At 43.3% G+C, this 26,920-nt stretch overlaps 1 protein-coding gene and 1 long non-coding RNA gene across 3 annotated transcripts; one reads left to right on the top strand and one right to left on the bottom strand.

Annotated features, from left to right (window-relative positions):
• Positions 1-14,494, top strand: LOC115390956 (uncharacterized). Of its 2 annotated transcripts, XM_030095017.1 has the most exons (14): positions 1-115; positions 2,801-2,929; positions 3,094-3,183; positions 3,923-3,997; positions 4,122-4,211; positions 5,448-5,522; positions 5,647-5,736; positions 6,977-7,051; positions 7,176-7,265; positions 8,032-8,106; positions 8,308-8,397; positions 9,653-9,821; positions 9,907-10,062; positions 14,032-14,494. In XM_030095017.1, exons 2-14 carry the CDS (start codon positions 2,858-2,860, stop codon positions 14,283-14,285), a joined length of 1,401 nt encoding a protein of 466 aa, XP_029950877.1. In that variant the 5' UTR covers positions 1-115; positions 2,801-2,857; the 3' UTR covers positions 14,286-14,494. The 2 variants fall into 2 exon arrangements, with proteins under 2 accessions (XP_029950877.1, XP_029950879.1); XM_030095019.1 differs by lacking the exons at positions 3,094-3,183; positions 3,923-3,997.
• On the bottom strand, positions 11,516-14,701 carry LOC115390973 (uncharacterized). Its single transcript, XR_003931716.1, has 3 exons — positions 12,288-14,701; positions 11,999-12,138; positions 11,516-11,888 (listed from the first exon to the last, which is right to left on the bottom strand). It is a non-coding gene; the product is annotated as an uncharacterized LOC115390973 (long non-coding RNA).
• Positions 14,702-26,920: the final 12,219 nt, after the last annotated feature.

Raw genomic sequence — 26,920 nt, forward strand, 5'->3', positions numbered from 1 at the left:
GTCGGATTCAAGCTCCGCCCACGCACGCTTTGGGTTCGTCCTCGCTTTAAAAATTAAATGCCCACTTGAAAGTCCGAATGGATATCCACATCTCTGGAGGAATAAATACACACAGGTAAGTTTTGAAACTTATTAATTGGCCAACTGTTTGTTTAAGAAAGATTTTGCAAGTAACAGCACCAACAACACTGTGTTAAGACGTGCAGAGAGAGCTGTGTAGAGAGCTGCGTAGAGAACGTTAGTCGCAACGTTAGCTAACGTTAGCTTCGGCTAACGTTAGCTCAGGCTGTAGTCAGGCTGTAGTTATCTGTTTTTATTGACATATGGAAGCTGAGCTGAGGTCTGGAGAGTCTGTAGCTTTCAAGTAACACTGGGTTAAGATGTGTAGAGAGCTGTGTGGAGACGTTAGCTGACGTTAGCAACGTCGCTAACGCTAGCTAGCGTTAGCAACATCGCTAACGCTAGCTAGCGTTAGCAACGTCGCTAACGCTAGCTAGCGTCAGCTTTTTAAAAGATGAAACAAGCTGGGACTGTTTTCTTTTATTCTCTGTTGTTATCATTAACTAGTTAACTGCTTTTAGGAAACAGAAAATAATCAGATGTCAGAAGCAGTTCAGTAGCAACATGGTATGCCTTGCTTTTTACCTCACTGAGGGATCCAAGTGTTTTTTCTTACATGTTAAAAGGTGCTGAGCGTGTTTCTTCCAGCTTTTTGAATCTACTATTAGTTTAATACCTGCAGCATCAGACAGCAGTAGGATCCATATTTGTGTTTCTAAAGAGAAAAAAGCTTCTGTATTTACATAGAACAACAATAACTTCAATAATAAAGTTTACCCTTACACTATATTGTATTATTGAGAAAGGGACAATCAGGATCCAAAAACAGGTTAAAAGGTGGTGAGCGTGTTTGATTTTTTGCTATAGATGAAGTTTTAGTCTGTTAATACATATTACAAATATTGCATGCTTACAGCAGCACTCTCCAGCAACCAGTCTGTCTGAAAAGATGAAATGCCATCACTTTAATGGTTGAATGAAGAAAATGTTTCATGTTCTACATCTGGAAGGAGTTTTAGAAACTAATATTGTGGTTGATTTTTTTATGCTGTGAGTTAGCACAATATGTTTTGTTAAAGCTTAAGGTGCGTTCACACCGGACGCGTTGCAAGCGTCACGGGCGTCACTGACGCCTCAAAGTTGACGCATGTGAAGTGTGGAATTCAACGCGTGTTCAAATTACACACGACGCTTTCAACGCTCGCGACGCGCGGCAGCTCACTGGCGGGAGTGGGAGGAGCTTGTGTCCTGTCTTCATGTTGACAATTGCGGAATCGGTGCCGAAATCGACCTGCTAAAGCTGATTTCACTTTAGCTCTAAACTCTTCAAATGTATAACTTTATCGAGATTTTTTTTTAAATTAGGCGACAAAGTGGTCGTTTAGAGCCCGAGTGTGTCGTTTGTTTGCCTGAATACCAGCTGTTTATGATTTTCTTCGGACGAATTCGGTGAAATGTGAGCCAGCCGCAGTGAGCGGCTCCAGCACGGAGGTGTCAGAGAAGCAGGAGAGAAGCAGAGCACACACGAACCCTGGACCCGCCACGGGGGCCCCCCGCTACGGCGCCGTGGCGGGCTGTTCCCCCGACCCAGCGGCCCAGCCTCCAGACCCGGTCGGGCTTTGGCGGCGGGCGATGCGGATCGCACCGTCGGCCGCCCCCGCTTCTCCGACCGGCTCCCCGGCGACCCGCAGCAGGACCGAGATGCGCGGTCTCACCCAGCGGTCCTACGGAGCGGGCCCGCCGCTGGGGTGGCGCGCTGCACCGAGGGGCCCGGGGGTCTGCCGCTGGACCTCCGGGACCGACTCGGTGCGACGTCCGGAGGGTGTGGGAAACTCTGCGCTGGCCGGCGGGACCGACTCGGTGCGACGTCCGGAGGTCCCGGAGGTCTGGCGGCGGACCCCCGGGCCCCCCGGTGCAGCGCGCCACCCCAGCGGCGGGCCTGCCGGCCAGCGCAGAGTTTCCCACACTCTCCGGGCCGGACCCAGATTGCGGGGCCAGCGTGAGGATGAGGTTAGCTTTCAGCAGTACCTCCGCCTCTCCCGGGCCCAGTTTGACGAGCTTCTGGCCCGCATCAGCGCTCAGAGTGCTCGTCTGTGATTGGATGACGCGTGCGTTGACGCTTCCAAAGTTCAATTTTCCCAACTTCAGGCGTTGACGCCTGCAACGCGCGACGCGCGTCGCCAACGCTCGGAAAGCGACGCTCGAAAAGCGTCTGACACGCGTTAGGTGTGTTGAAGCTCGTCCACCATAGACTTTGAATGTAAAAGCGACGCCCGTGACGCTTGCAACGCATCCGGTGTGAACGCACCTTTAGAGTCAAAATTAATTTGAGTCTCTGGTCCAATTCTGCTTTACATTACAACAAACATTGTCTTGCTCTGTTTAAAGTGTAATTCATATGCATACTCTCACCTGACCATCTCTGGTCTCAAAAAAAGTGTTATACTTAATATTGGTCCTTTTGCATGTGGAATGAATAATTGTCGTTGGTAACACATAGATTTCTGAAGGAACAATAAATACAATGTGCACAGACTCTCGTGAGACAGGTTAGTTTGACCCTACTGATGAGGTGTTGTTACAATAGTAATTCTGCTCAGTGAAGCCAGCCACTGGATTCTATCCGTACCTTTTAAGTATGTTACTGGCTTGCACAGCTAAAGATTTCCGTGCTTTGATAATACTTGTCTCTACAGATAAACATGATAACTTGACTGAGTCATTTTCCTTGACAATTCAGGGTTATGATGCAGTGGAGTTAAAATGCAATGGCGAAGACGCATAAATCAAAAGGAGGATGCAAAATTTTGCGTTACTGCTGGAAGGGACAAAGTGGGGCTTGACATCCAATACATCAATGCCTTCAAAGGTATGTTGAATCTTGGTAATGTTTGCAGTTAAACTTGAATGTGTGGCCTGACTTTACTCTTGACTTTATTTCTCTTGTACTTTGAATTTTACAAACTGTCCAGAGTGGCTCACAGGAGCATTTTCTTCTTATTGTGCGTCTCTTTCATGCATTGTCTGCTATAGATGACCAGTGACAGAAGTCAGACTGAAATGATTATGAGCGCTGTGAGCCAGACGAGGCCAGTGCTTGACCGAGCCACCAGAGTTGAAAAGGTAAATTACATTTGGTTTTCCATTGAATGTCATCACTCGAGGCACAATATTATGCTTTCTAACATGGTCATTTTTGGAGTGTGTGTGTTTATTCACATGCATGTAGTGTGGATTATGCGGACAGTGGTATGTGAGGACAATCTCAATGGATGCTTTTCAAAGTGTGAGTCAGTATAGCTTCTGAGTGTGTGTGTGTGCATATTACACTGTGAACCGCCCAATTATGACTTAGGCGGACTGTAGTGTTTAGAGGTTCCTTCCTCTGGTGGGGGGATGGTAATGGAATCACTTTGGTCTGTATGAATACCTGGACAACCTGCATTTGATCTGTATGTTACTTTTATGTTCATGGTCAGTGTTGTTATCCATGTCAGGATGTGGACCCAGACACCAGGCATAATTATGTTACAAGAAAAGATCGTATTTAGAATGAATGCGTGCAAATTTGTCAGCTATAAAGGCGCAGCATCTCCCTGCAAAAAGCTTCTGGCCACCTCTTTCAGATAGAATGGGACCATTCTAGGACATGAACCATAAGAGATAAAGAAGAATCAGATTCATCAGTTACAACTAACTTCGAACATTATAGGTTTAGTCATCTGCAGGTTATTGTCTGTTGACAAAAAAACGCATGTAGAGTACATTTTCCTCACTTTGAAGAATTCTGAATCACAGCCACGATGAACCTAACTTAATGTCACACAGAGAACATCATGCTGTCAAACTGTAACTTTTGCAGGCTCTTGACGAGAAAACAAATCAAGAAATTCCCAAGACCACAAATTCCAAATCAGCAAATGGAACCGTTGAACAGGTATTTCCATGTGTCAGTGGAAGACAGATGTCTCTTGTATTTTGAATTTTACAAACTGTCCAGAGTGGCTCACAGGAGCATTTTCTTCTTATTGTGCGTCTCTTTCATGCATTGTCTGCTATAGATGACCAGTGACAGAAGTCAGACTGAAATGATTATGAGCGCCGTGAGCCAGACGAGGCCAGTGCTTGACCGAGCCACCAGAGTTGAAAAGGTAAATTACATTTGGTTTTCCATTGAATGTCATCACTCGAGGCACAATATTATGCTTTCTAACATGGTCATTTTTGGAGTGTGTGTGTTTATTCACATGCATGTAGTGTGGATTATGCGGACAGTGGTATGTGAGGACAATCTCAATGGATGCTTTTCAAAGTGTGAGTCAGTATAGCTTCTGAGTGTGTGTGTGTGCATATTACACTGTGAACCGCCCAAATATGACTTAGGCGGACTGTAGTGTTTAGAGGGTCCTTCCTCTGGTGGGGGGATGGTAATGGAATCACTTTGGTCTGTATGAATACCTGGACAACCTGCATTTGATCTGTATGTTACTTTAGGGTGCTTTCACACCTACCAGTCCGCTAGAGTGGTTCGGTTCAGATATAAATTATTCATAAATGTTGCAGCTGTCAACTAGTTCGGTTCACATTCACACCACTTGTTTTTGCAGATGAACTATCCACTATGACCCTCCTGCCCCTTGGTGGCGCTGTTCACATAATAGTGTGTTTTGCGTGGCGGAAGTGAACCCTGATTGGCCAGCATGTGTGACGTGATGCGCCGCGCGGCTTGCTACGGAAGCCTCCGCTGACCAAAAAGCCTTCTCCACAACAGAGCGGACAGGACCGAGGCTGGTCAACGTTCACACCAGCAGCGGATCGCGCCGAGACCGCACCGAGACCGCCTCCTCGAGGAGGTCTCGGTGCGGTTCTTTGTCCCGGACCAAAACTAACTGGTCTGCTTTCACACCAGCGCATACGAACCGAACCTGCAGGAATTGGGGACGCTAGTCCGCTTCAAGCGGACCAAATGCTGTAGGTCTGAAAGCACCCTATGTTCATGGTCAGTGTTGTTATCCATGTCAGGATGTGGACCCAGACACCAGGCATAATTATGTTACAAGAAAAGATCGTATTTAGAATGAATGCGTGCAAATTTGTCAGCTATAAAGGCGCAGCATCTCCCTGCAAAAAGCTTCTGGCCACCTCTTTCAGATAGAATGGGACCATTCTAGGACATGAACCATAAGAGATAAAGAAGAATCAGATTCATCAGTTACAACTAACTTCGAACATTATAGGTTTAGTCATCTGCAGGTTATTGTCTGTTGACAAAAAAACACATGTAGAGTACATTTTCCTCCCTTTGAAGAATTCTGAATCACAGCCACGATGAACCTAACTTAATGTCACACAGAGAACATCATGCTGTCAAACTGTAACTTTTGCAGGCTCTTGACGAGAAAACAAATCAAGAAATTCCCAAGACCACAAATTCCAAATCAGCAAATGGAACCGTTGAACAGGTATTTCCATGTGTCAGTGGAAGACAGATGTCTCTTGTATTTTGAATTTTACAAACTGTCCAGAGTGGCTCACAGGAGCATTTTCTTCTTATTGTGCGTCTCTTTCATGCATTGTCTGCTATAGATGACCAGTGACAGAAGTCAGACTGAAATGATTATGAGCGCCGTGAGCCAGACGAGGCCAGTGCTTGACCGAGCCACCAGAGTTGAAAAGGTAAATTACATTTGGTTTTCCATTGAATGTCATCACTCGAGGCACAATATTATGCTTTCTAACATGGTCATTTTTGGAGTGTGTGTGTTTATTCACATGCATGTAGTGTGGATTATGCGGACAGTGGTATGTGAGGACAATCTCAATGGATGCTTTTCAAAGTGTGAGTCAGTATAGCTTCTGAGTGTGTGTGTGTGCATATTACACTGTGAACCGCCCAAATATGACTTAGGCGGACTGTAGTGTTTAGAGGGTCCTTCCTCTGGTGGGGGGATGGTAATGGAATCACTTTGGTCTGTATGAATACCTGGACAACCTGCATTTGATCTGTATGTTACTTTAGGGTGCTTTCACACCTACCAGTCCGCTAGAGTGGTTCGGTTCAGATATAAATTATTCATAAATGTTGCAGCTGTCAACTAGTTCGGTTCACATTCACACCACTTGTTTTTGCAGATGAACTATCCACTATGACCCTCCTGCCCCTTGGTGGCGCTGTTCACATAATAGTGTGTTTTGCGTGGCGGAAGTGAACCCTGATTGGCCAGCATGTGTGACGTGATGCGCCGCGCGGCTTGCTACGGAAGCCTCCGCTGACCAAAAAGCCTTCTCCACAACAGAGCGGACAGGACCGAGGCTGGTCAACGTTCACACCAGCAGCGGATCGCGCCGAGACCGCACCGAGACCGCCTCCTCGAGGAGGTCTCGGTGCGGTTCTTTGTCCCGGACCAAAACTAACTGGTCTGCTTTCACACCAGCGCATACGAACCGAACCTGCAGGAATTGGGGACGCTAGTCCGCTTCAAGCGGACCAAATGCTGTAGGTCTGAAAGCACCCTATGTTCATGGTCAGTGTTGTTATCCATGTCAGGATGTGGACCCAGACACCAGGCATAATTATGTTACAAGAAAAGATCGTATTTAGAATGAATGCGTGCAAATTTGTCAGCTATAAAGGCGCAGCATCTCCCTGCAAAAAGCTTCTGGCCACCTCTTTCAGATAGAATGGGACCATTCTAGGACATGAACCATAAGAGATAAAGAAGAATCAGATTCATCAGTTACAACTAACTTCGAACATTATAGGTTTAGTCATCTGCAGGTTATTGTCTGTTGACAAAAAAACACATGTAGAGTACATTTTCCTCCCTTTGAAGAATTCTGAATCACAGCCACGATGAACCTAACTTAATGTCACACAGAGAACATCATGCTGTCAAACTGTTTGTAACTTTTGCAGGCTCTTGACGAGAAAACAAATCAAGAAATTCCCAAGACCACAAATTCCAAATCAGCAAATGGAACCGTTGAACAGGTATTTCCATGTGTCAGTGGAAGACAGATTTCTCTTGTACTTTGAATTTTACAAACTGTCCAGAGTGGCTCACAGGAGCATTTTCTTCTTATTGTGCGTCTCTTTCATGCATTGTCTGCTATAGATGACCAGTGACAGAAGTCAGACTGAAATGATTATGAGCGCCGTGAGCCAGACGAGGCCAGTGCTTGACCGAGCCACCAGAGTTGAAAAGGTAAATTACATTTGGTTTTCCATTGAATGTCATCACTCGAGGCACAATATTATGCTTTCTAACATGGTCATTTTTGGAGTGTGTGTGTTTATTCACATGCATGTAGTGTGGATTATGCGGACAGTGGTATGTGAGGACAATCTCAATGGATGCTTTTCAAAGTGTGAGTCAGTATAGCTTCTGAGTGTGTGTGTGTGCATATTACACTGTGAACCGCCCAATTATGACTTAGGCGGACTGTAGTGTTTAGAGGTTCCTTCCTCTGGTGGGGGGATGGTAATGGAATCACTTCGGCTTGGACAACCTGCATTTGATCTGTATGCAAGTTAAATGTTTACGGTCAGTGTGGTTAGACACTTGCCAGGCTGTGGACCCAGACACCAGTCATTATTATTATTATTATTATTATTATTATTATTGAAAGATGCTGCTTAGAATGAATCGGTGCAAATTCATCAACGATAAAGGCGCAGCTTCTCCTTGCAACAAGCTGCCAGCCACCTCTTTCAGATAGAATGGGACCATTCTACCAAAATGATTGTTAGATATAAAGAAAGAATCAAATATCAAATTCTTCACTTACGATTACCCTACAATATTGTAGTTTAGTGGTCTGCAGACTACAGTCAGTCGATAGAAATCACTTCTATAATGTATTTCCCTCTACCAAACATTCAGAATCACAGCCATGATGACCTTCTCATCATCTTACACAGAGAACATTTTCTTGAAATGAATTATAATATTGTTATGTCCTTTTTTACAGGATCTCGATGAGGAAATGCCTCAGGAAAGTCCCGAGACAACAAATTCCTCATCATCAAAAGAAGTTGTTGAACAGGTGTGTCTTAATGGAAGAAAGATTGTTATCTTGGACTTTACATCTTGCCAAACTCTCCAGAGAGGTTCACAACAATGTTTTGCCACCATTACTTTGTATTAACAGCAGAATGTTTCTTGGTCCAAACTTCAGACATCCTCCTGACTGTTAAGATTCTCTGTATTTTTAATGTATTGCTGTTCCATGCACTATCTGCTACAGGTGACAAGTGAGAAAAGCCAGATTGAGAGGACTGTGAGTGGCCTGAATCAGACAAGTCCAGTGTTGGATGTCCTCCCTGTGTTTGGACAGGTAGGTTAAACCCAGGGTGCCAATCAATGCCGGTGCAGTGTGAGTGCACTGCACTTACATGGATAGTGGAAAGGAAGGACGACCCCACCAGAAGCATAAGGCCTCAATCACACATACGCGGTCACTGCGCGGGCGCGGGGCGGACGCGTAGACCGCGCAGGCGCTGGAGCGGCGTACTCAGGCGTCCCTTTCTCACCAGCGCGGTCTGCGTGAGCGGGTTGTCGGCGGCAATGGGCTACTAGTGTAACATGTTTGAAGTAATTCCAGAGGCGTTTCGGGAGCGAAAGGATGTTTATTCCCAAGAGCAGGCATCCAGAAACGTGCATCAGCATCGGGAGTCAAAAACACACAACACAATGCGGCTTCCGTAGCTCCGGCATAGACTTATAGATATAGATCTCTAGATATATGTATCTACACACGCACGCTCCTCTCAACTGCGCCGAATAGTAAATTCAAACGGAACATATATCTGCATATATGACAACTCGGCCCTGTCTTCATTGTTTTCATTGGGACCCGCTCCAAGCTGCGTGGAAAAATAGACGGAGCAGAACACTGGTAAAAGCCTCTGGTGTAGACCAGTTTGTGAGCAAACATGAGCTCAATACATGCATAGAAAGCCCAGCTGACACGAGATGTGTGTTTATGCCATTGGTTTCAATGGGACACCGCGCACAACCCGCGCAGAAATATAGACTTGATTTCTATTTAGAAACCGCCGGATTTGAACGGGCCATGAACGGGTTCTCCGCGCGTGCAGTGTGAACCGACCGATCTGTCTGCATGCAGTTCTGACTTTTCCCCGCTGACACCGTGCAAACCCGGACAGATCCGCGCCCGCACAGCCGCGTATGTGTGATTGAGGCCTAAGAGATTGTAGGTCTTTGTAACATTGAAGTGTGTGTGAGTGTATTAAGCCATGAGCCACCCAAATGTGACTTGGAAGGACTGTAGTGTTTAGAGGGTCCTTCCTCTGGTGGGAATTTGACATCACTAGAAAAGACGGACCGTTTTCACGGGTATGAGAGGGGCTGCCTCTCTAAGCAGGAGAAAAATAAGGAAAGCTCAAACACAGGCACGAAGGAAAAACCCGCTTTGTGGATGTTTTTGATGAGTACATAACTATATATCAAGGCTGAAACATACAAAAGGTGAATTTTGAATGATACCGCCCCTTTAATGTCTCTTGAACCTTTACACTGTCTACAGTGTCCTTTTGCGCATATAATAAATACATTTCTCATCATTTCAGGATCAACAGTCTGATGTTACCCTTGATGATATCCAAGTTCACAGAGATTTCTACAGATTCGCAGTTCCCACCACACAGCTGGCCAAGGTTTCCAAACTGCTTCTGTCAATGCAAAAAGGATGTCTTTCTGGTCTGCAAGGGAAATCCCTGGATGAGATTGCACTTGAAGGTTTGTACAGAAATTAGTATTCCAAATAAATGTCTGTATTTAATGTGGAGTAATGCATCTGAATTTTACTAATACTTATTTCTAGGTGAAATTGCGTTAAGTGATGCTGAGGCCGAGGATAGTCAGAGGGAGTCAGATGACAACGGCACAACATTCACATCACACTGTGGAAATATCAAGCCTGTGGATGCTGCATCTGTTTCTGCATTAGCAGAGGAGGCTCGTGACACTGAAGGTTTTGGTAAGTTACCTCACCACATAGTTACAGTTGTGATCATAAGCGTACATGCACTAAAGACCATGCAGATCAATAAAGTCTTGAGTTTCCAATAACTCCCATCACTAAAAATATTCTATGATGAAATCATTAAAACACCTTCAATCACAAAATACAATAATGCAATTTCATCTCAACTAGGCAATTTTGGTAGCTGTCTACAAACTTCTGGTTGTATCTTTCACTACTCCTCATGACATAATTGGTACTTTTGAACAAAATGTTCAATTTTTTCACATAAATTAATTTGATTAGATTTAAGTCAGGGCTTAGGGGAAACGGGTCTCTTATCCTAATTTTAACCTGACTGAACCATTTCTTTACTGCTTTTGATGTGTGTTTGGAATCGTTTGCCGTTTTTCAATTCTTAGTATGAGTGCGTACCCATGTACTTAGCGAGAACACACTTGTTCGTCGTACTCAGGGCTGGCTCTGGGCATAGGTGAACTCGGCGGCCGCCTTGGGCACACTTTACAGGTGGTGGGGGGGGCATGTGGAAGAGTAGTTGGCGCATGGTGCGGTGCTCCGATGCTACGTGCGAGCACCGCACAGCAACACCCCCCCACCCACCACCCACCCCAATGAGGCCGCTCGTCTCAGGCTCATCTGGGGCGCATACTTAGGCATACAAGTCCGTCGCAAGTCTGTACTCGAAGTACAGACTTGTGACGAGGCTAGAACACAGTGGATTAATGTACAGCATACTTGATGACATCATTGTGTGTTCACAATGCCAATATCTCTTAGTTTTCATATCATTCATGCATTAGAATATTAATAAAACGCAACATAAGATGAGTGTTTATAGCGTGGCCAGTGATCAGGAAGTATTATTGAAGAGAGTAGCTGGTGTGGAACAAGTTAATATAGCAAATCGCAGCATTAAACATTGTAAAAACATTAAAATGACAATACAGGATGAACTAGATTGTAGAAAAATGTGGCAAAATTGCTAACTATTCTGTCACATAAATGCTGCATATAATACAGTGTTACATTTACTTCTAGCCTGCCTGCCCTCCTATACAGCCTTTCAATTACTGTTTAACTACTTGGAGCTGAGCTCAGAAGAAAAGCAGGTGATCAGATATTTCTACAAATACAAATTTTTCACTGTATGTTTTACTGCCTGTCATACCTGTGCGCCTTTTGTCATCCGTCTGCTCCGGTCTTCATGATGACTGATTTACATGAGTCTAATATACATTAGCTACACACATCATCAGCACCATTCAGTTCTCTCTTCAGTAAATACATCAATGTGTTCCACTAAGCAAAGAGAGATATTAATCATAAACAGATGTCTAACAAAGAAAGTAAGGAGTTTAAGGAAACTTTAACAAACTTCAACAGAACCTTCAAGAGCAAAAGCGAAAATAAGTTAGAAACATCAGGAAGGTTAAAAAAATGACACGTTTTAAAAAAAATTCTACAGTTCTTTCTTTTATTTACCAGGAACAACAACAACTATATGAACAGGTCAATGATAAGATGTCGATCCTGGAGGTCATGTGACTCCAATCTTCAGTGTTGTCCAGGGAGAACACTGTTATATTGTTACAGATTCTGCTCCAGGAAAAAGCCCCTGGTTGGAGTGAGGAGCTTCGGTCTGGTTCCGGCAGAGTTCTGGACCTTCCTCAGTGTTGTGGATGAGCTGATGAACATCATCACAGAGTGATCCACTTCCAGACAGGAGCAGGTGGAGGAACCTGGAGCTTTGCTCTCCTGGCCATCGGGCATTTCTCCATCCTTCTGGAGTTGTTGATGGAGCCAGATCAAAATTCTTCCTCCTGCATAGCCACAGAAACATCTGTTACCTAAACAGAGAGTTTTCCCCTCCATCATACTGCAGAATGTTAGTGATGCCAAAGGGAGGTTTACTGATGTCTATATTAACAACCTGGGATGCGATGAGGCCTGGTCCTGCTCAGATCCCCCATGAACCAGCTGGTCCTGTCTCCACCAGCTGGGTTTCTGCTGGGTGGAGGTGGAGACTCATCCCTGCAGCACCAGGAGCCTTTATGACACCAGACTGACAACCTGTCACAAAGAAAGCTCTATCTCAATGATCAGACACATAAACATGTACACAGTGCATTCTGACCATGATCAGATCATAATGTATCAGTCACAGGAAGCATCTGTGGTGTCATTCAAAGTAAAAAAAAAAAAAAAAACAAGTCAGATACCTTGGATTAAGCCTTCAAATTATGCCTATTTTATTCCTGGCTTGTTTGGCGTCACATCCAACCCTGAAGACTCTGAGGACAAAAAGAATCACACACTACCAACTCAATATGTTATTCATGCGTGCATTAATTCAAGCATTGAAAAACAAACCTCTCCATCCACATCTGGATGCAGATCACCTCTGGATCAGGTTCTGTTTCCTCAGTAATCCCTTGATTGAAATAGTTCATAGTTTTAGTTTGAATGCACAACATTTGCCAGTATAACCAGTAGAACACATTTAAACCACTGAGACTGAACTTTATGGTCAATGTTAACATTCACCTCCCATTTAAACATTCAAGTTCACTTAAACAGCTATAAACATGAACTTTTCCTTCAGCTGAGCAGATTTACTCTGAAACAGATTAAACTGGACGAAGACACCGTTGGATTCACACAAAACGATCCATATCTCCTGTGTAGCCATGGCGGAGAGTGATAGCCAGCTGCAGCCGTCATGAAGCAGCTGAGCGCCGGATGGCCTCAGACCCCCGGGTCACCTCGGTCCGCCGTTTGGTCCCCAGATGTCCGAAATTGTCGGAACAAATTTTTTAGTGAGCTTGATGTGGAGAGACTGACCCCATATCAACATTCTAAACAGCTACATTCTCGCCTAAAACACCGTTAAAACTATGTTCTGTTAAACAATAACGCTAATATTTCAGAATTTTTTTACTCACCGCTGTGTTCACTCCTCCGTCATGTCTTGCAAAATGCATTCTGGGTAATTTCACTTCTCAAGTCTACACAAGTCTGGTCCGATGCAGACTTGGTAAAGTGGGCGGAGTTAGTCCACATCGGGTATTTCATGCATACTTGGTTTGATGCGTACTTTGAATTGGAACAGTACTTGGTCTCCAACTGATGACATTTCATGAGTCTGAGAGTACACAACTACAGAGAAGTACGCGTATTGAGAAGCGATCATTGTCTTGTTGAAACATACAACTGTGTCCAAGATCAACTTTTTGGCTAATAATTTTAGGTTTTCCTGGATAATATTGAATTAACCCTTTTACATGATTCCATTTACTGTAAAACACCAGTTCCACTGGCAGCAAAACAGCCCTAGGGCAATAATACAACCATCATCATGGTTGACGATAGGTTTAGTGTTCTTAGGTTTAAAGGCTTCACCTTTTTTCCTTCATATTTAGGGTCGTTGTAGCCAAACAGCACAATTTTTCTTTCATCTGACGACAGAATTTTCTTTCAGAAGCCATTTGTTTCTCCATGTGATCAGCAGCATATTTCAGTCGAGCCTTAAGATTCAGCTTCTCGAGAGTTTCTCTTTGCAGGGCTACCTCTTATTTCATGATAATCATAATCTCTCACAAGAAGTTCAGAAGGCATGCAACTAAAAACATTTTGTTTCACACGTTTTTACATCTTCAAAACTGATAGGTCAAGTTGCTGTGTATATTTTTGACCCAGCAGATTTTATCATATTTCCAGAAGACCTTTAATATGTCAGAACCAAAAAGCACAATTGCTTTTTGTCTCCAAGATGCATAAGATTCATTTTATTTTTTTTTAGAAACCATGTAACCATGAGGCAAGGAAAAAAACATAACTAAAATAGTGGATAATTAACTGCTTTTAAGAATGTTCAGTGTCCACAGATAAAATGTCATTTGTCACATAAAAAGTCACATTTGGTTTCTTTTTGTGACGGTGTTTTCTACTTTTTATGTCTTCCAGGAAACGATGCTGCTCAACAACGGGATTCCAGAAGAATAACAAAGAGAACGTGGTCTAAGGCTGAAGTTGCTGCAGTAATGCGACATTTCAGAGATCACATATCTAAAGGAAAATTGGCCACCAAAAATGAATGCAGTCACTGCAAGCTGGTAGAAGACCCTGTGTTAGCCCAGAGAACAGTGCAAAATATCAGAGACTTTGTGAGAAATCGAGGAACAGCTGCAAAGAGGCAGCCACAGAAGCATAAGCTTTAAGTTCATTTGCAGTTATTCTCTTGTGTTGTAATTTTTCTGTTGCCTTAATATGTTTCGTAACAGCGAGTTGAGTGCACTTGCTTTTATTTATGTCTGCACACTTTTTCGTACTTTTCTTTGATTTTAGCTGTTGTATGTTTTAAGTTGTGTAGACAGATCTTTAAGTGCAATTTTACTTTTTTCGGATAATAAACCGACTGTTCCATTAATGTTGTGTGCAGTCAGGTCTGGTGTATAAGGTGGGTGTGTATTTATGCTAATGAGGTACTGACATCATTGTCCCTTTAAAGTCCCCATAGTGCTTTATTTTGGTTCTTATAAGTCACATATTTGTCAAGAAGAGAAATGTCTTCACAAACCACCATAATTTTAGGTAGGTGTGTATAGAGTTACGTAGCTCGTACCTGAAACCTAAAGTGACCTAAATTTTTTTCAGATTTTTTACAGCATTTTAATTCACCTCCCGTTGCTGTAGCACCTTGGGAAAGGGTAGCCGGCCTAAACCACCACCGGGCGGGTTTGGCGAAACTGTCCGTCTAGCCCTTATAAACCCGTATGTGTGTGTGTGTGTGTGTGTGTGTGTGTGTGTGTGTGTGTGTGTGTGTGTGTGTGTGTGTGAGACAAAAACATTGTGAAGGTGGCGGGTTCGGACCCCTCAGGAAATCACTCAAGTAAACAGACTTTCAGGCATTTGAATAAAGAAAAATCTGTAACCTCATGTGAGAGTACCAAAACATTTTGAAGCGAAATCTTCCCAGCTAAACACATTTCATGTACTTCCTTCCTCTGAGTAATGCTGCAGGATTTATAATTTAAAACTACAAAATAGTACAAGAAGGAACATTAGTTGTAATATATCCTTAATGTTTGTCTACACTGCACGGATTTCAGGAGAAAACACAGCAATTGTCGATTTCAGCTTTTCTACCGTGTAAACAGACTTTGTTTTTAAAATATTGCTGTGAAAACTTGAACTATTTCCATGAAATGAGGAATTTTCACTTAAAGTGTTGTTGTATGAGCGGGGCCGAACTGTCATGTCACCGAGCAGCTCTGCTCTGTATCTATTTGACATAATTCTGTCCAGACTTACATCAATGTATGATGTATTTAGGTTTACTTTAATCAGGGAAAGCAGAAATACACCAAGCTGCACTCCAGGGAGGGGAGACTTTATAGATTGTCACAGTCACAAAAACATGTATCACTGAATCCTCAGCCAGCATGTGAAAATCTGCCCCAGCACATATAATCATCTCTGTCTAATAATGTAAGATAAAAAGAAGTGGACCAAGAACAGAACCCTGAGGCACTCCACTTTAACATCTGACCTCCAATAGCCTGTGAAACCAATAACTCAAAGAGAGAAACATCAGCCACCCTCTGCTCTATTTCATTTCATTATAATTATTATGTAGCAATAAAACATCATTGGGATAACATTTGCCGCTTTCACAGATAACAATCAGGACAAAGGCTGATCTGCCTTCATGTTTACCTTCAATATCAAGCTCCACCACTAGAACATATTAAAATTACACAGTAAATGGTCTGAACATAAATCACTCCATCTGATCTTTCTCTTCTGTTTTGCCATCACTTCCAAGAGTCATAGTTTAATTCCTGTGACATAAAATTTCAGGAGCTCTGTGGCAGGAGGGATTGAAAAGCACTCTGGGGACCTGTCCACGCATATAGAAAGACTCAATTTTCTGCCTCACATCTGTTATTGCTGCAGTGAACTGAAGCTTATCTGGATGGAAAGGCTGAAACACACATTCTCCGCAAGGTCGGCCTCACATGCATCTTTAATCGGGCCGTCCAGGCTGTTCGTCACCGAGAAATTACAGGGTGGCTTTCTGGCCCTGATTGTAAGTTCAGGGACGGACCTGATGATGCATCCGCTTCCTGAATGCACTGCCAGGGACCGAAGCAATAAGTCGAGTCACCTGTGTTACCTCTTTCAGCAGCACAGAAAGTATGTGTGTGTGTGTGTGTGTGTGTGTGTGTGTGTGTGTGTGTGTGTGTGTGTGTGTGTGTGTGTGTGTGTTCTCGTATTTCTATCCTTGTTGGGGCCAAATGTCCCCACAAGGATAGCAAAACGTGGAACGACGTGCCTTGTGGGGACCTTTTTCCGGTCCTAAGTAGGAGAAACAGTGTTTTCTTGACCATGTTGTTGTTACTGAAAAAAGTAAAAGTGCAAAAACATTTCTTTAGGGTTAGGCTTTGTTGTGGTGTGGGTTAGGGTTAGGGTAAGGGTCAGGGTTAGGGGCTAGACATGAATGGGAGTCAATGGACGGTCCCCACAAGGATAGAAATACAAGACTGAGCGTGTGTGTGTGTGTGTGTGTGTGTGTGTGTGTGTGTGTGTGTGGGCGTGTGTGTGTGTGTGTGTGTGTGTGTGTGTGTGTGTGTGTGTGTGCGTGTGTGTGGTGCTTTCATTAACACATTGTGAAAAGGTGGTTGATGGGTGCTTTAAAACTTGGCTCAGCCTCTTCAGATGAGATCTTTCCTCTCAAGGCAAACAGAGTTTGAACTTGACCTTTTCTTTATGAAACGATCAAGGCACAAAAGCCTGAAGGGAAAAAAAAGGTCACACAGAACAACACAAGAGTTTTATTATGGGCATATGAAAAGAAGCATCAAATAAATTATGGTGGAATGTCTGAGTTCTCTTCAGAAGGTGAAATGATATAAATCAGGACACAGTTTTTAGATCTGCAGGTCGAGAATTTCACACATTTACTCCTTAGATGGAAAAAGCTGTTTGTCTAAGCTGTGTTTTCAGCGGCTCTGAGTTATGTGTGAGGATGTAAACAAGAAAAATGTATATTTTCCACTGGAAGTATATCTGACCGAACCAAACCAGAAGGGCATTGAGCGCCAGAGGAGCTTCATTTCAGACATTTCCCCATGTGTTTGACATTGGACTGACTTTATCTCAGCTGAACATTTTTAGTTATTTTTGTGGCCTGGTGTATTTCCTCATGACAATTGAATTCACCTGTGAGACCTGTTCAACTGTTATTTAGCTTTAGCACATTGTTTTCTGTCGCTGACCTGCACGTTTGTTTTGAAGATGTGATTTTTCTGTAATGTCTGTCATGTTTTCTGACATGTGGCGGACTTAAGATGTACTCATTGAAAACTGACATAACTTCATAAGTAAGTAAGTAAGTAAAATTTATTTGTATAGCGCTTTTCACAGACAATGTGTCACAAAGTGCTTCACAGTATAAAAATCACAAAAGAGACGATTCACAGTACATGAGAACAGTCATATAAAAAGAACAAGTTACTACCAAGACAATACTGACTGGAGTCTAGAATGCCTTCTGAAACAAGTATGTCTTTAGGAGTTTTTTGAAGGCATCCACCGAGTCCAGGGAGCACAGATCTGGAGGAAGCTCATTCCAGAGGCGCGGAGCAGTGGATGTAAAAGAGCGGTCACCCCTAGTTTTAAAGTGAGTCCGGGGGACTCTCAGAAGGTTCTGGTCAGAGGACCTCAGGCTTCGGGCCGAGCTGTAGGGTGTGATGAGGTTTTTGATGTACATGGGAGCCTGGCCATGTATAGCTGGGAAAGTCAGCACCAAGATGGATACTGAATGCAACAGGGAGCCAGTGGAGGGATTTTAACACGGGTGTGATGTGGGACCTCCTGTTGGTGCTGGTCAGCAGCCTCGCAGCAGATTTTTGAACATACTGGAGGCGGGCCAGCTCCTTCTTGTTAAGGCAAGTGAATAGGCCTTTACAATAGTCAAGCCACGAGGATATAAAGGCATGAATGATCATTTCAAGCTCATTTTTAGACACCATGGGTCTGAGCTTAGCGATGTTGCGAAGCTGGAAGAAACAGGTTCTTACCAGCTGCCTGGAGTGGTGGTCTAGTGACATGGCGCTGTCAAAGATCACCCCAAGGTTCCTCAATTCGGTATTGGTTGAGGGGCTCAGATCACCAAGGTGCTGCTTAATAGTGGGGATGGCTCTGTCTGGGGCAATAATGAGGGTCTCGGTTTTTTCTGAGTTTAGTTGGAGGCTGTTGTCTCTGAGCCACTGCTTGGTTAATGATAGGCAGTTTATTAGGGAGCTCAGTTTGTGGGCTTCAGAGGGCTTGAAGGAGCAGTACAGCTGCAGGTCATCTGCAAATAGGTGGTACGAGACATCGCTGAACTGCTGGATTATCTGACCCAGGGGTAGCAAATACAGGAGGAACAGGAGGGGTCCCAGAACAGAGCCCTGAGGCACGACATACTGCAGGCTGGCTGGCTCAGACATGATGTTGTTGGCTGACACACTGAAGCTCCTACCTGTCAGATATGAGGAGAACCATTTGAGCACTGGACCTGACAGGCCAATCAGGTCCTGCAGCCTGTTTATCAGGGTCTGATGGTCAATTGTGTCAAAGGCTGAGGACAGGTCCACTAGGACCAGCACTGTGCACCTCCCTGAGTCGGCAGACATCAGGATGTCGCTAGACACTTTCAGCAGGGCAGTCTCTGTAGAGTGTTGTTTGCGAAAGCCTGACTGAAGTGTCATAGATGTCATATTCTTGTGAAAAAGATGTGAGCTGTTTTGCCACCAGCTTTTCTAACAATTTGGACAAATAGGGGAGTTTAGATATCGGCCTGTAGTTTTTAAGTTCGTGATGGTCAAAGTTTGGTTTCTTAAGTTTTGGCTCTACGACTGCATGCTTGAAGGAGGAAGGAAAGACACCAGAAGCGAGTGACAAGTTGAACATGTTGGTCACCCATGGTCCCACTGTGTCAAAAGCACTCACAGTGAGCTTAGATGGTAAAACATCTACAGGACTGGAGGACGGTTTCGTCTTCCCCGTCAGTGCTGTGACGTCTTCAAGGCATACGGGGGTAAAAGAGGACCAAACATGTAAAGGCGGTTCGACACGACCTGGACTGCACAGGGAAGGTGCTGGGATTTTATCTTTTATGTTTCTGATTTTATCAACACAAAAGGTTGGGAAGTCATTACTGTCAGCCTTACAGTGCACAGGAGCAGCCAGGGAAGCAGGGGACACGATGGAGCTTATGGTGTCAAACAACACTTTGGGATTTTTCTTATTTGATGTTATTAAAGCAGCAAAGTATTTGGATCTTGCCTCCTTAATGGTCTCATTTAAGGAGGACATTAAGTCCCTGAGGTGTAGTCTTTGGACCTCAAGCTTTGTAGATTTCCAGAGGCGCTCAGTTTTCCGACACAGTCTCTTCAGGCTCAGGATGTTGTCATTTCACCAGGGAGATGACTGCTTTCTGGAGACATTGCTAGATTTTACTGGAGCCACTCGGTCTATGGTGGAGCCACAGAGTGAGTTAAAACGGCACATAAAGCCATCAACATCAGTGCAGTGGATCAGATCACGCGTGTCAAACAGGGCGCAGATTCTCTCAGCTGCAGTATCAGTGATGATCCTCCTTTCTACCTTTGTAGAGGCAGGTTGAGGTTCAGGTGGAATAATCAGTTCAAAAAACACACAACTGTGGTCACTCAGATGGACATCTTCAACACACACACTTCTAACATGGAGGCCGAGTGAGAACACCAGGTCTAGAGTGTGACCTTTGCTGTGTGTGGGGCCAGACACATGCTGCTGGAAATTGAAAGATTCAGTCAGTGATAAGAGTTCAGCTGCTGAGTTACATGAACCATCATCAATGTGCAGATTGAAATCTCCGAGGACCAAAACTTTATCCAGTTTTATGATGGATGATAGAAAGTCATTGAAGTCATTTAAGAAAACACCAGCAGGGCCAGGAGGGCGGTAGATCAGGAAACAGTGAAATGGGTTAGAGGAGCCAACTTTGATCATTTGGGACTCAAAAGAGTCATCGTTTTCATCGTTCTGCAGGTGTACCTGTCCCGGTGCACAGCAGCAAGACCACCTCCACGGCGACAGGGGCGGGGCCAACCGAGAGCTGAGCATCCAGCAGGACACAGCTCCTTAAGGTGGATGAACTCCCCGTCTCTCTGCCAGGTCTCAGTGAGGAACAGGAAGTCCAGGTTTTCGTTGGTAAACAGTTCGTCCAGTGAGAAAGATTTGTTTGCAATAGAGCGCGCATTCAGGAGACCAATACGACTACTCATGATATATTTCTTCACACTTTGGAATTATTTTAACAATGTTGGTTAAAGATATCGGTTAAGACTGAAAGAGCCTGGGTTGGTGGTGGAGGAAATTGTCGCTATAAAAATTCCATGGTAAAATTGCTTTTTTTTTTTTGACAATTTGTCAAGGTGGTGAATTTTACTAATGTGCGTTTTATGTTCTCATTGAAGAGTCCTTCTGTTGCCGTCCTCGTCATTCCAATTTAAGTGGGCATTGAAGCAGAAACACAAAACAACTTGATGATTAGATCAGATTTCACTTGAACTTTGAACAAAATTTTACTCTGTACATTTCAATACAAACATTTGAGCTTCACTATGAATGGATGGAGGATTTTCATCCTCAGGGGATTGTGCTTCATTTCATTGCTTTGCAGAACAAGACAAAGTAAAACAAGATTTAAAAAAACACCATCACACACAGCCGCTTCTCACACAACAATCAGAGTGAGTTTGAAGTGCAAGGAAGGAGTGTTTGGCGCTGAAGAGTCTGAGTCTTCATTGCTCTATTGTACTAGAATGGTGCCTGATGGGGGCTTGAACAAATGATAGATGGAGACAGTTTAGATTTGCACTTTCAGAGTTTTCTTCCTGATGGGAGAATTTCAGTTTCAGCAGACAGAGGGTGATGAAAGTCTGGAAAGATGTTCCCTGTTTGAGGATTAACTCGCATAAATTCTGCATCATCCCATATTGTTTCAGAGGGAGAACATGCAAACTAGCATGCACTTCTCAAGCAGGGCTTTTCTCTCTGGTCAATGTTGAATCATGAACTTTACAATTATTAATGAATGAAGTGGTGAACATCCACATTATAGAGCATCTTCCTCCCATTAAACAACCACAAAGAAGTTGAATCAGTCCTTTTACCTTTCAGCCTCTCCTTCCCATGTGTTGTTATCTTTACCACTGCTGAAATACACAATTGCCAACTCTGCTGTTTAAGCTCACAATTATAAATTAAGGTGAAGAAATGTGAGAAAGAGTCAGGGAAGAGAAGAAAAACAATGTGTGAGAGGCTGAGATAACGCCGAGCGACATGGCAGATACAGTAAAGGTCAAATTAAAATGCTGCATTCAGGAAAAGAGCATCATGCATGTTAACACTTTAGTCTTGCATAAATCAATAGTTTTACACTGTAGCTCCTCCACTTTGCAACACTTTCTACCATCTCTCCTTTGCCCTTTAGGAAGTTTGCTTTAATGAAAGCTCACCTTGCTGTTACAACAGTATTAAACGTTTGGAGCTGTGCTCCGGAAAGAAACTGTGGAAAGCACAATCAGCTCTACTTACCTTATAACAAACTGGAGATTTCCCCCAGGAGGCCAAAGGACAGCTGAAAAGAGGATGGATATTGGACTTACATTGCCTGACTGACCAGAAAACGCAACTCAAAATGAATACTGATGAACCTCGGCGTCTGCTTAATGCAAATAGATCAGTATTGACTGAACACTTTGGGTTTTACCTTAAAAGTCATGATCTGGCAACACTGTGTTAAGAGATTGTTACTCACACTTACAAATCGCTAATTAATGCAATAATTAAAAAAAGAAAAAGTATAATTCTAAGATTCCTGAAATGTTTTTGGCCACTAGGGGGCAAAAAATGCACAAAATGAACATAGTGACATGTTATGAGAGTTATGGAATAATCTTGGCATTTGAAGAAACATTTATTCAATTTAAATTAGGATGAATTTTAGTTTTGCAATCCTCTTTACTGCAACATGAAACATGCCCCATAAGTAACACTATTCTATAACAGTCTCAAATAAGTGTTAACTTTCCTTGTTTGTCTCAATGTTTATTGGTTTACCTCATTTTTTCATCTTTTGCTGCTTCTTTTCTTTGCTTCATAAATGTGTTTCTTTCAAGAAGCAATGTCGTCCGGATTATAGAGCATCTCCCTCCCAGTGACTGACGTAACCTCAGCTGAACCTCTGCAGTCAATCAGTCTGATAATTCAGATTGTGTGTCACAGTAACACTGCAATAACACAACTATGTGCACAGTAAAAAAATAAATGAAAAACTAACATAATCCTTCATTTGCCAGTTTTTGTAGCTCCACGTCAATTGTCAAATTCTTAAGCTGCTGTCTGTCTATTGTTGCTAACTGCAGATTAGTGTGGAGATATGCTGAGATCTCATTGCTGCTGAGAAATAAATGAACTGGCTGCTACATCTGATAATTGAATCTGTGAAAGTCGTGAGGCTGAAGCGGGAAAGTGAAGCTGCAGGCCAGAAAGCTGCACAAGGAGAGCTGCACACTCATGGCATATGTAGCTGTAGAAGCCCGGGCAAAAATCACATGTCCAGCCTTATGCTTGATGGTTTTACATGGGATGTTTATATGTTTTGATACATATATATAGCATTTGCTCGAGGCTACTGCACAATATGTTAATGCGTGTAGTAAGTTTGAAGAGAACAACAACACACATAGAGGACTGCGCCATAAATAAACCCAAGGAAAAAGACACACTCTCAGTACCAACCCCCAGTCCCTGCAGGTTGAGCCAAAAGGACATTTATTTAATGTGAGCTGATGGCAGACGACACACACGTACAACACTGTGTCCAGACTGAAGCCAGAGGGAGACACAAAGGAAGGGAGGGGAAGCGAGGTGTGGTGTGGTGTGTGTGTGTGTGTGCGTGTGTGTGTGAGGGGAGGTTTAACACATTGAGGCAAATAGGAGAGTGCGAGTGATAGATGGTGAGTGCAAGAGAAGCGCCGCGGGCGCTCGTAATGGTTTGCGGACATCACTGTATCTGATGCTCGCAGGCAGAGCCTGGAGAGGAAGCAGAGAGGGAGAGAAAAGGTTCAGCGGGGACGGAGTGGATGTGGCAGATGGGGAGTGGGCAACGCTGACAAAACCGGAGCAAGTGTGAGTAAGAGGAAGACTCAAGGTGTGAGAGACCAACACAATGCACAAAAGGTTGGGGCGGCATTAATGAGGGCCTGTTTACGTCGCAATGATTTCAATCGAACATGCAAAAGTTTGCTAATGGATGAGGAAGTGAACCATGACTGCATAACACCAGCTATCAGACTAATGAGGCCAGCGCAGGTTTCCTGACACACACGTGATCCTACAGTAGCTCTCCGAGTCGCGCTGGTGCTAGGTGTGCTGCCTGCGTGCCCCGGAGTTAACGTTTCCTCCTGCAGACTTGCAAAAACAATGAAGCTCATGCAAATGTCTTATCGGAGGTAATTGTGTGACGCAAGATGCTTTGACAACCGACCACACGCACCGCAGTTCACCTGCTTGGACGGCTGCCGTGCTGATTAATGACACACTCAGCCAGGCGTGTTAACATACAACTGTGTTCATTTAACTTCAATCACCTGCAGCACTGCTGCAGAAACAGGCTCTTCAGTCAGAGATGATACGAAATATTAGATCAAACGGGCCCAGTGATAACATGTTTATGGGTTTTAAATACAAATAGTGACAACTAGTGTGCAATTTACAACAAAATTTAAAAGTGGAATGAAGAAGAAAAAGTTCCATACTTTTATCATTGTATTTTTAACTGAGAATCAAACGGAAATCTCCTTAATACTTAGATAAACGACATAAGTCCAGTATTAAATCTTCTTCAAGTCTTCTAATAAAACCTTCCTTGGTGTTGTTTTGCGGATTGTAACATCAGGATAAGTGTGAAAGAAGACATTCTGGTAATTTATTAACTTATCTAACCAAGATTTTGTTCAAATAAACCACCTCTAGGGGTCTTGTGGGTCAAATGTGGATAGCATGGAGGTGCCAAGCACTTTTTTGTGTTTGCAGAATGATGTGAAACGTCAAACCCACGCACGCCATCTTAATCTGCACCAGTGTGGAAGTCAATAAAATCCACACAAAGAAGCTGGTTCTAAGTATACAGCCTACTACTGCTCATCCTACAAATGCATATTCCTCATAAATGTGAGGCCGTTTAACACAGGGGTGCCAAACATAAGGCTTGTGGCCTAAAACCAGCCGCCCGCCAAACCAGGCAAATGGTAAAAATTTCAAAGAAAACAGATTTTTGAACAAAGTTCTTAACAGTAGTGGACACAACACCCAAAGCTAAGAAACTAGAATTAGCCTCAGAGCTGTGTTGTCAGGGTTCTTATAAACATGCATAATGCAGCAGCTATCGGAGACGTTTATTGAACATTTCATTGTATTTTGCACCTGAAGGTTTCATAAAAATGGGATTTAAGATGTTGAGATTGTAGCCGCATTTTGTTTTCACAAAAATACCAACATTTTCATCATGTATAGTCTGTAGCAAAACAAAGAAAAGCTTTAAAGTTTAAATTCAAAGGTTATTATGGCACTCTTTGCTTGGTCCAACACATTAAAGATGAAACTGTGCTGTATGCGGCCTCTGAATTTAAAGTATTTGACAGTACTGATTTAACAGAGGCTCTTCAACAATATAATATTTACTCTACGAAACATCTTCAAAAAAGGCTGATTTTTGCAGTTAAGTTGTATTTCAAACACTTCCTGTTCCACAAACCATCCCAGAGAGAAACACGCAGTCTTTCACCTGTGTTGAGAAGCTTTGTGCTGCTGCTGCAGTGACCTGCATGAACTCGGATGGAGCTCCATAATTTGGCAGTACTGACGTGAAATGACTCAGAGAAGCTCGTGCGTGGGTTTTATTACAGCTTAAGGATTTATCTCATAAAGAGAGACGCTTGTTTACCTCACCTGTTGCCAGCTGTGTGTTTTAGACGACGTCCCCTTTTTTAAGACCCGTGATAAATTGTATGCTCCCCAATTTGTTGTTAAAAAAAAAAAAAAAACCTGCTGTTAAAATGATCGTGTTGCTTTGGGCTGATAGAGGGAGAAGCAGAGAAATATTTCATCTGGACTGCAAAGGAAGCACAGAAGCATTGTTTCCTGTATCTCTGCTCTGCACACTCCACCGACAAAGAAGCCCAGTATGCATTATAAATGTCATACCAGACATCCCGTTTTAAAACAACCCTGAAATATCAGCCTGGACCCAAACATGTTAGGATTAATCCATGTTTATTCCTGTGTACCATGATAATCAATATCTGTGCGACCTTGACAGAGTGAACTTGGGTATCTTTCAAAGTGTGTAAACTGGAAGTCAAGATGGTTTAGAATGAACTCCAACCATCTTCTGATACACTGATACACTCAAGTTCCATTTACACGACTTTTTCAGGTGAAAATGAAAAAATTATGTTGCGTTTTGTGGGTCCATTTACACGGTGTTCTTTGCTGTGTGCGACTGTGCGTAGTTTCATTACTAAAAGAAACAGTACTCTCTAGTGGCCCAACATCGTTTTCAGTGTGGAAACGGACAAATGTGACACTTTTCTGAAGCGAAAAGGCAAAATTAATGTATTGTCAGATTCCACATTAATCTGGAACCAGCAGTGCCAACCACTACACCCCCACGTCTGCCCACATAAAGTGTCCTGTTTTATTTCAAAACTCTGCCTCCATCCAAAACTTAACAAATTTGCCCCAGGAGGGAAAGTGAGGGAATGCTGCATGGAAGTGGAAGTTGACTTTCAGTGCAGACGAAGGACAAAGTTTAAAGGAAAGAAACTGAAAGAAACTGAAAAAAAGAAAGGGATGAACACTTTCTTTCTCAACTCAGAAATGAATTGAATTAGTTTTTGTTTGTTTTCAAGCAAGTCTTTGTGACCATTTTCTGATTGATCCAAGAAACACTTTGAACTGTACAAATGTCTTTCTTTCCTTCTAACGAAAAATGAACAGCTTAAGTCAAAAAGGTACATAGAATTCACTCTAAGTATTGATTAACGTCAGACTTGTTAAGGAAATTTCCGGAGCGAGTCTCCCGCTGAATGCTAAAACATTTGATTGTAAGTGGCTGCTGAGATCCATAAACACTGAACATCATTATTAATGGTGTACCAGTTTTATTTTTGCCACACTTCTACATTCAGTCGTCATACATTTATGTTTTCGTACTATAGTTTATTTAACATTAAATTTCATTACATTCAGTAACAAATAGGAATATTTAAACAGGGTGTCACAGTGGATAGCACTTGTTTAAGCTTCCTGCTTGGGTTGGCTTTGAGGTTGTTTAGTGACTTTAAACCATCCATAAATCTGAGGTAGTGTGGTTTCCTGTCTTTATCCAGAGCCTTCGCCCACAGATAACTGACACTGCTTCGGTTTCCCTTAACTCTGACCTGGATAAAGCGGTTTACAGGACAGATGGACATAAATGAACACATAAACAAGCTTTTTTTTTCCGAGAAGTTTGACAGAGAAAGTGGGCGGGACTAGTCGCCTACTGCTGCAAATGTGCGCGTCATGTTGGGATTACGCACCGCGCGTCAGTCACCATCCCCAGACAGACCAGCTGAGGATGATCCAGGAATGACCGGAGGGGACGTTTGTTGGAGAAGTTGACGGTGTCGCGCAGCGGCAGCAGCGGACAGGTGGCTGTCATCCTCACGGCGCGACGGGAAACGCGCGTGTTTGTGATCTAAAGAACATCCAA

This window comes from Salarias fasciatus, chromosome 6 (assembly GCF_902148845.1).
Source record: "Salarias fasciatus chromosome 6, fSalaFa1.1, whole genome shotgun sequence".
Classification (NCBI taxonomy): domain Eukaryota; kingdom Metazoa; phylum Chordata; class Actinopteri; order Blenniiformes; family Blenniidae; genus Salarias; species Salarias fasciatus.

What these genes read in the sequence shown, in the direction of transcription:
- LOC115390956 (XM_030095017.1), top strand. Translation starts at nt 2,858, where the DNA reads ATGCAAAATTTTGCGTTACTGCTGGAAGGGACAAAGTGGGGCTTGACA. An exon ending in ATACATCAATGCCTTCAAAG is followed by an intron (nt 2,930 to 3,093) that starts GTATGTTGAATC and finishes TGTCTGCTATAG; the next exon opens with ATGACCAGTGACAGAAGTCA. An exon ending in CAAATGGAACCGTTGAACAG is followed by an intron (nt 3,998 to 4,121) that starts GTATTTCCATGT and finishes TGTCTGCTATAG; the next exon opens with ATGACCAGTGACAGAAGTCA.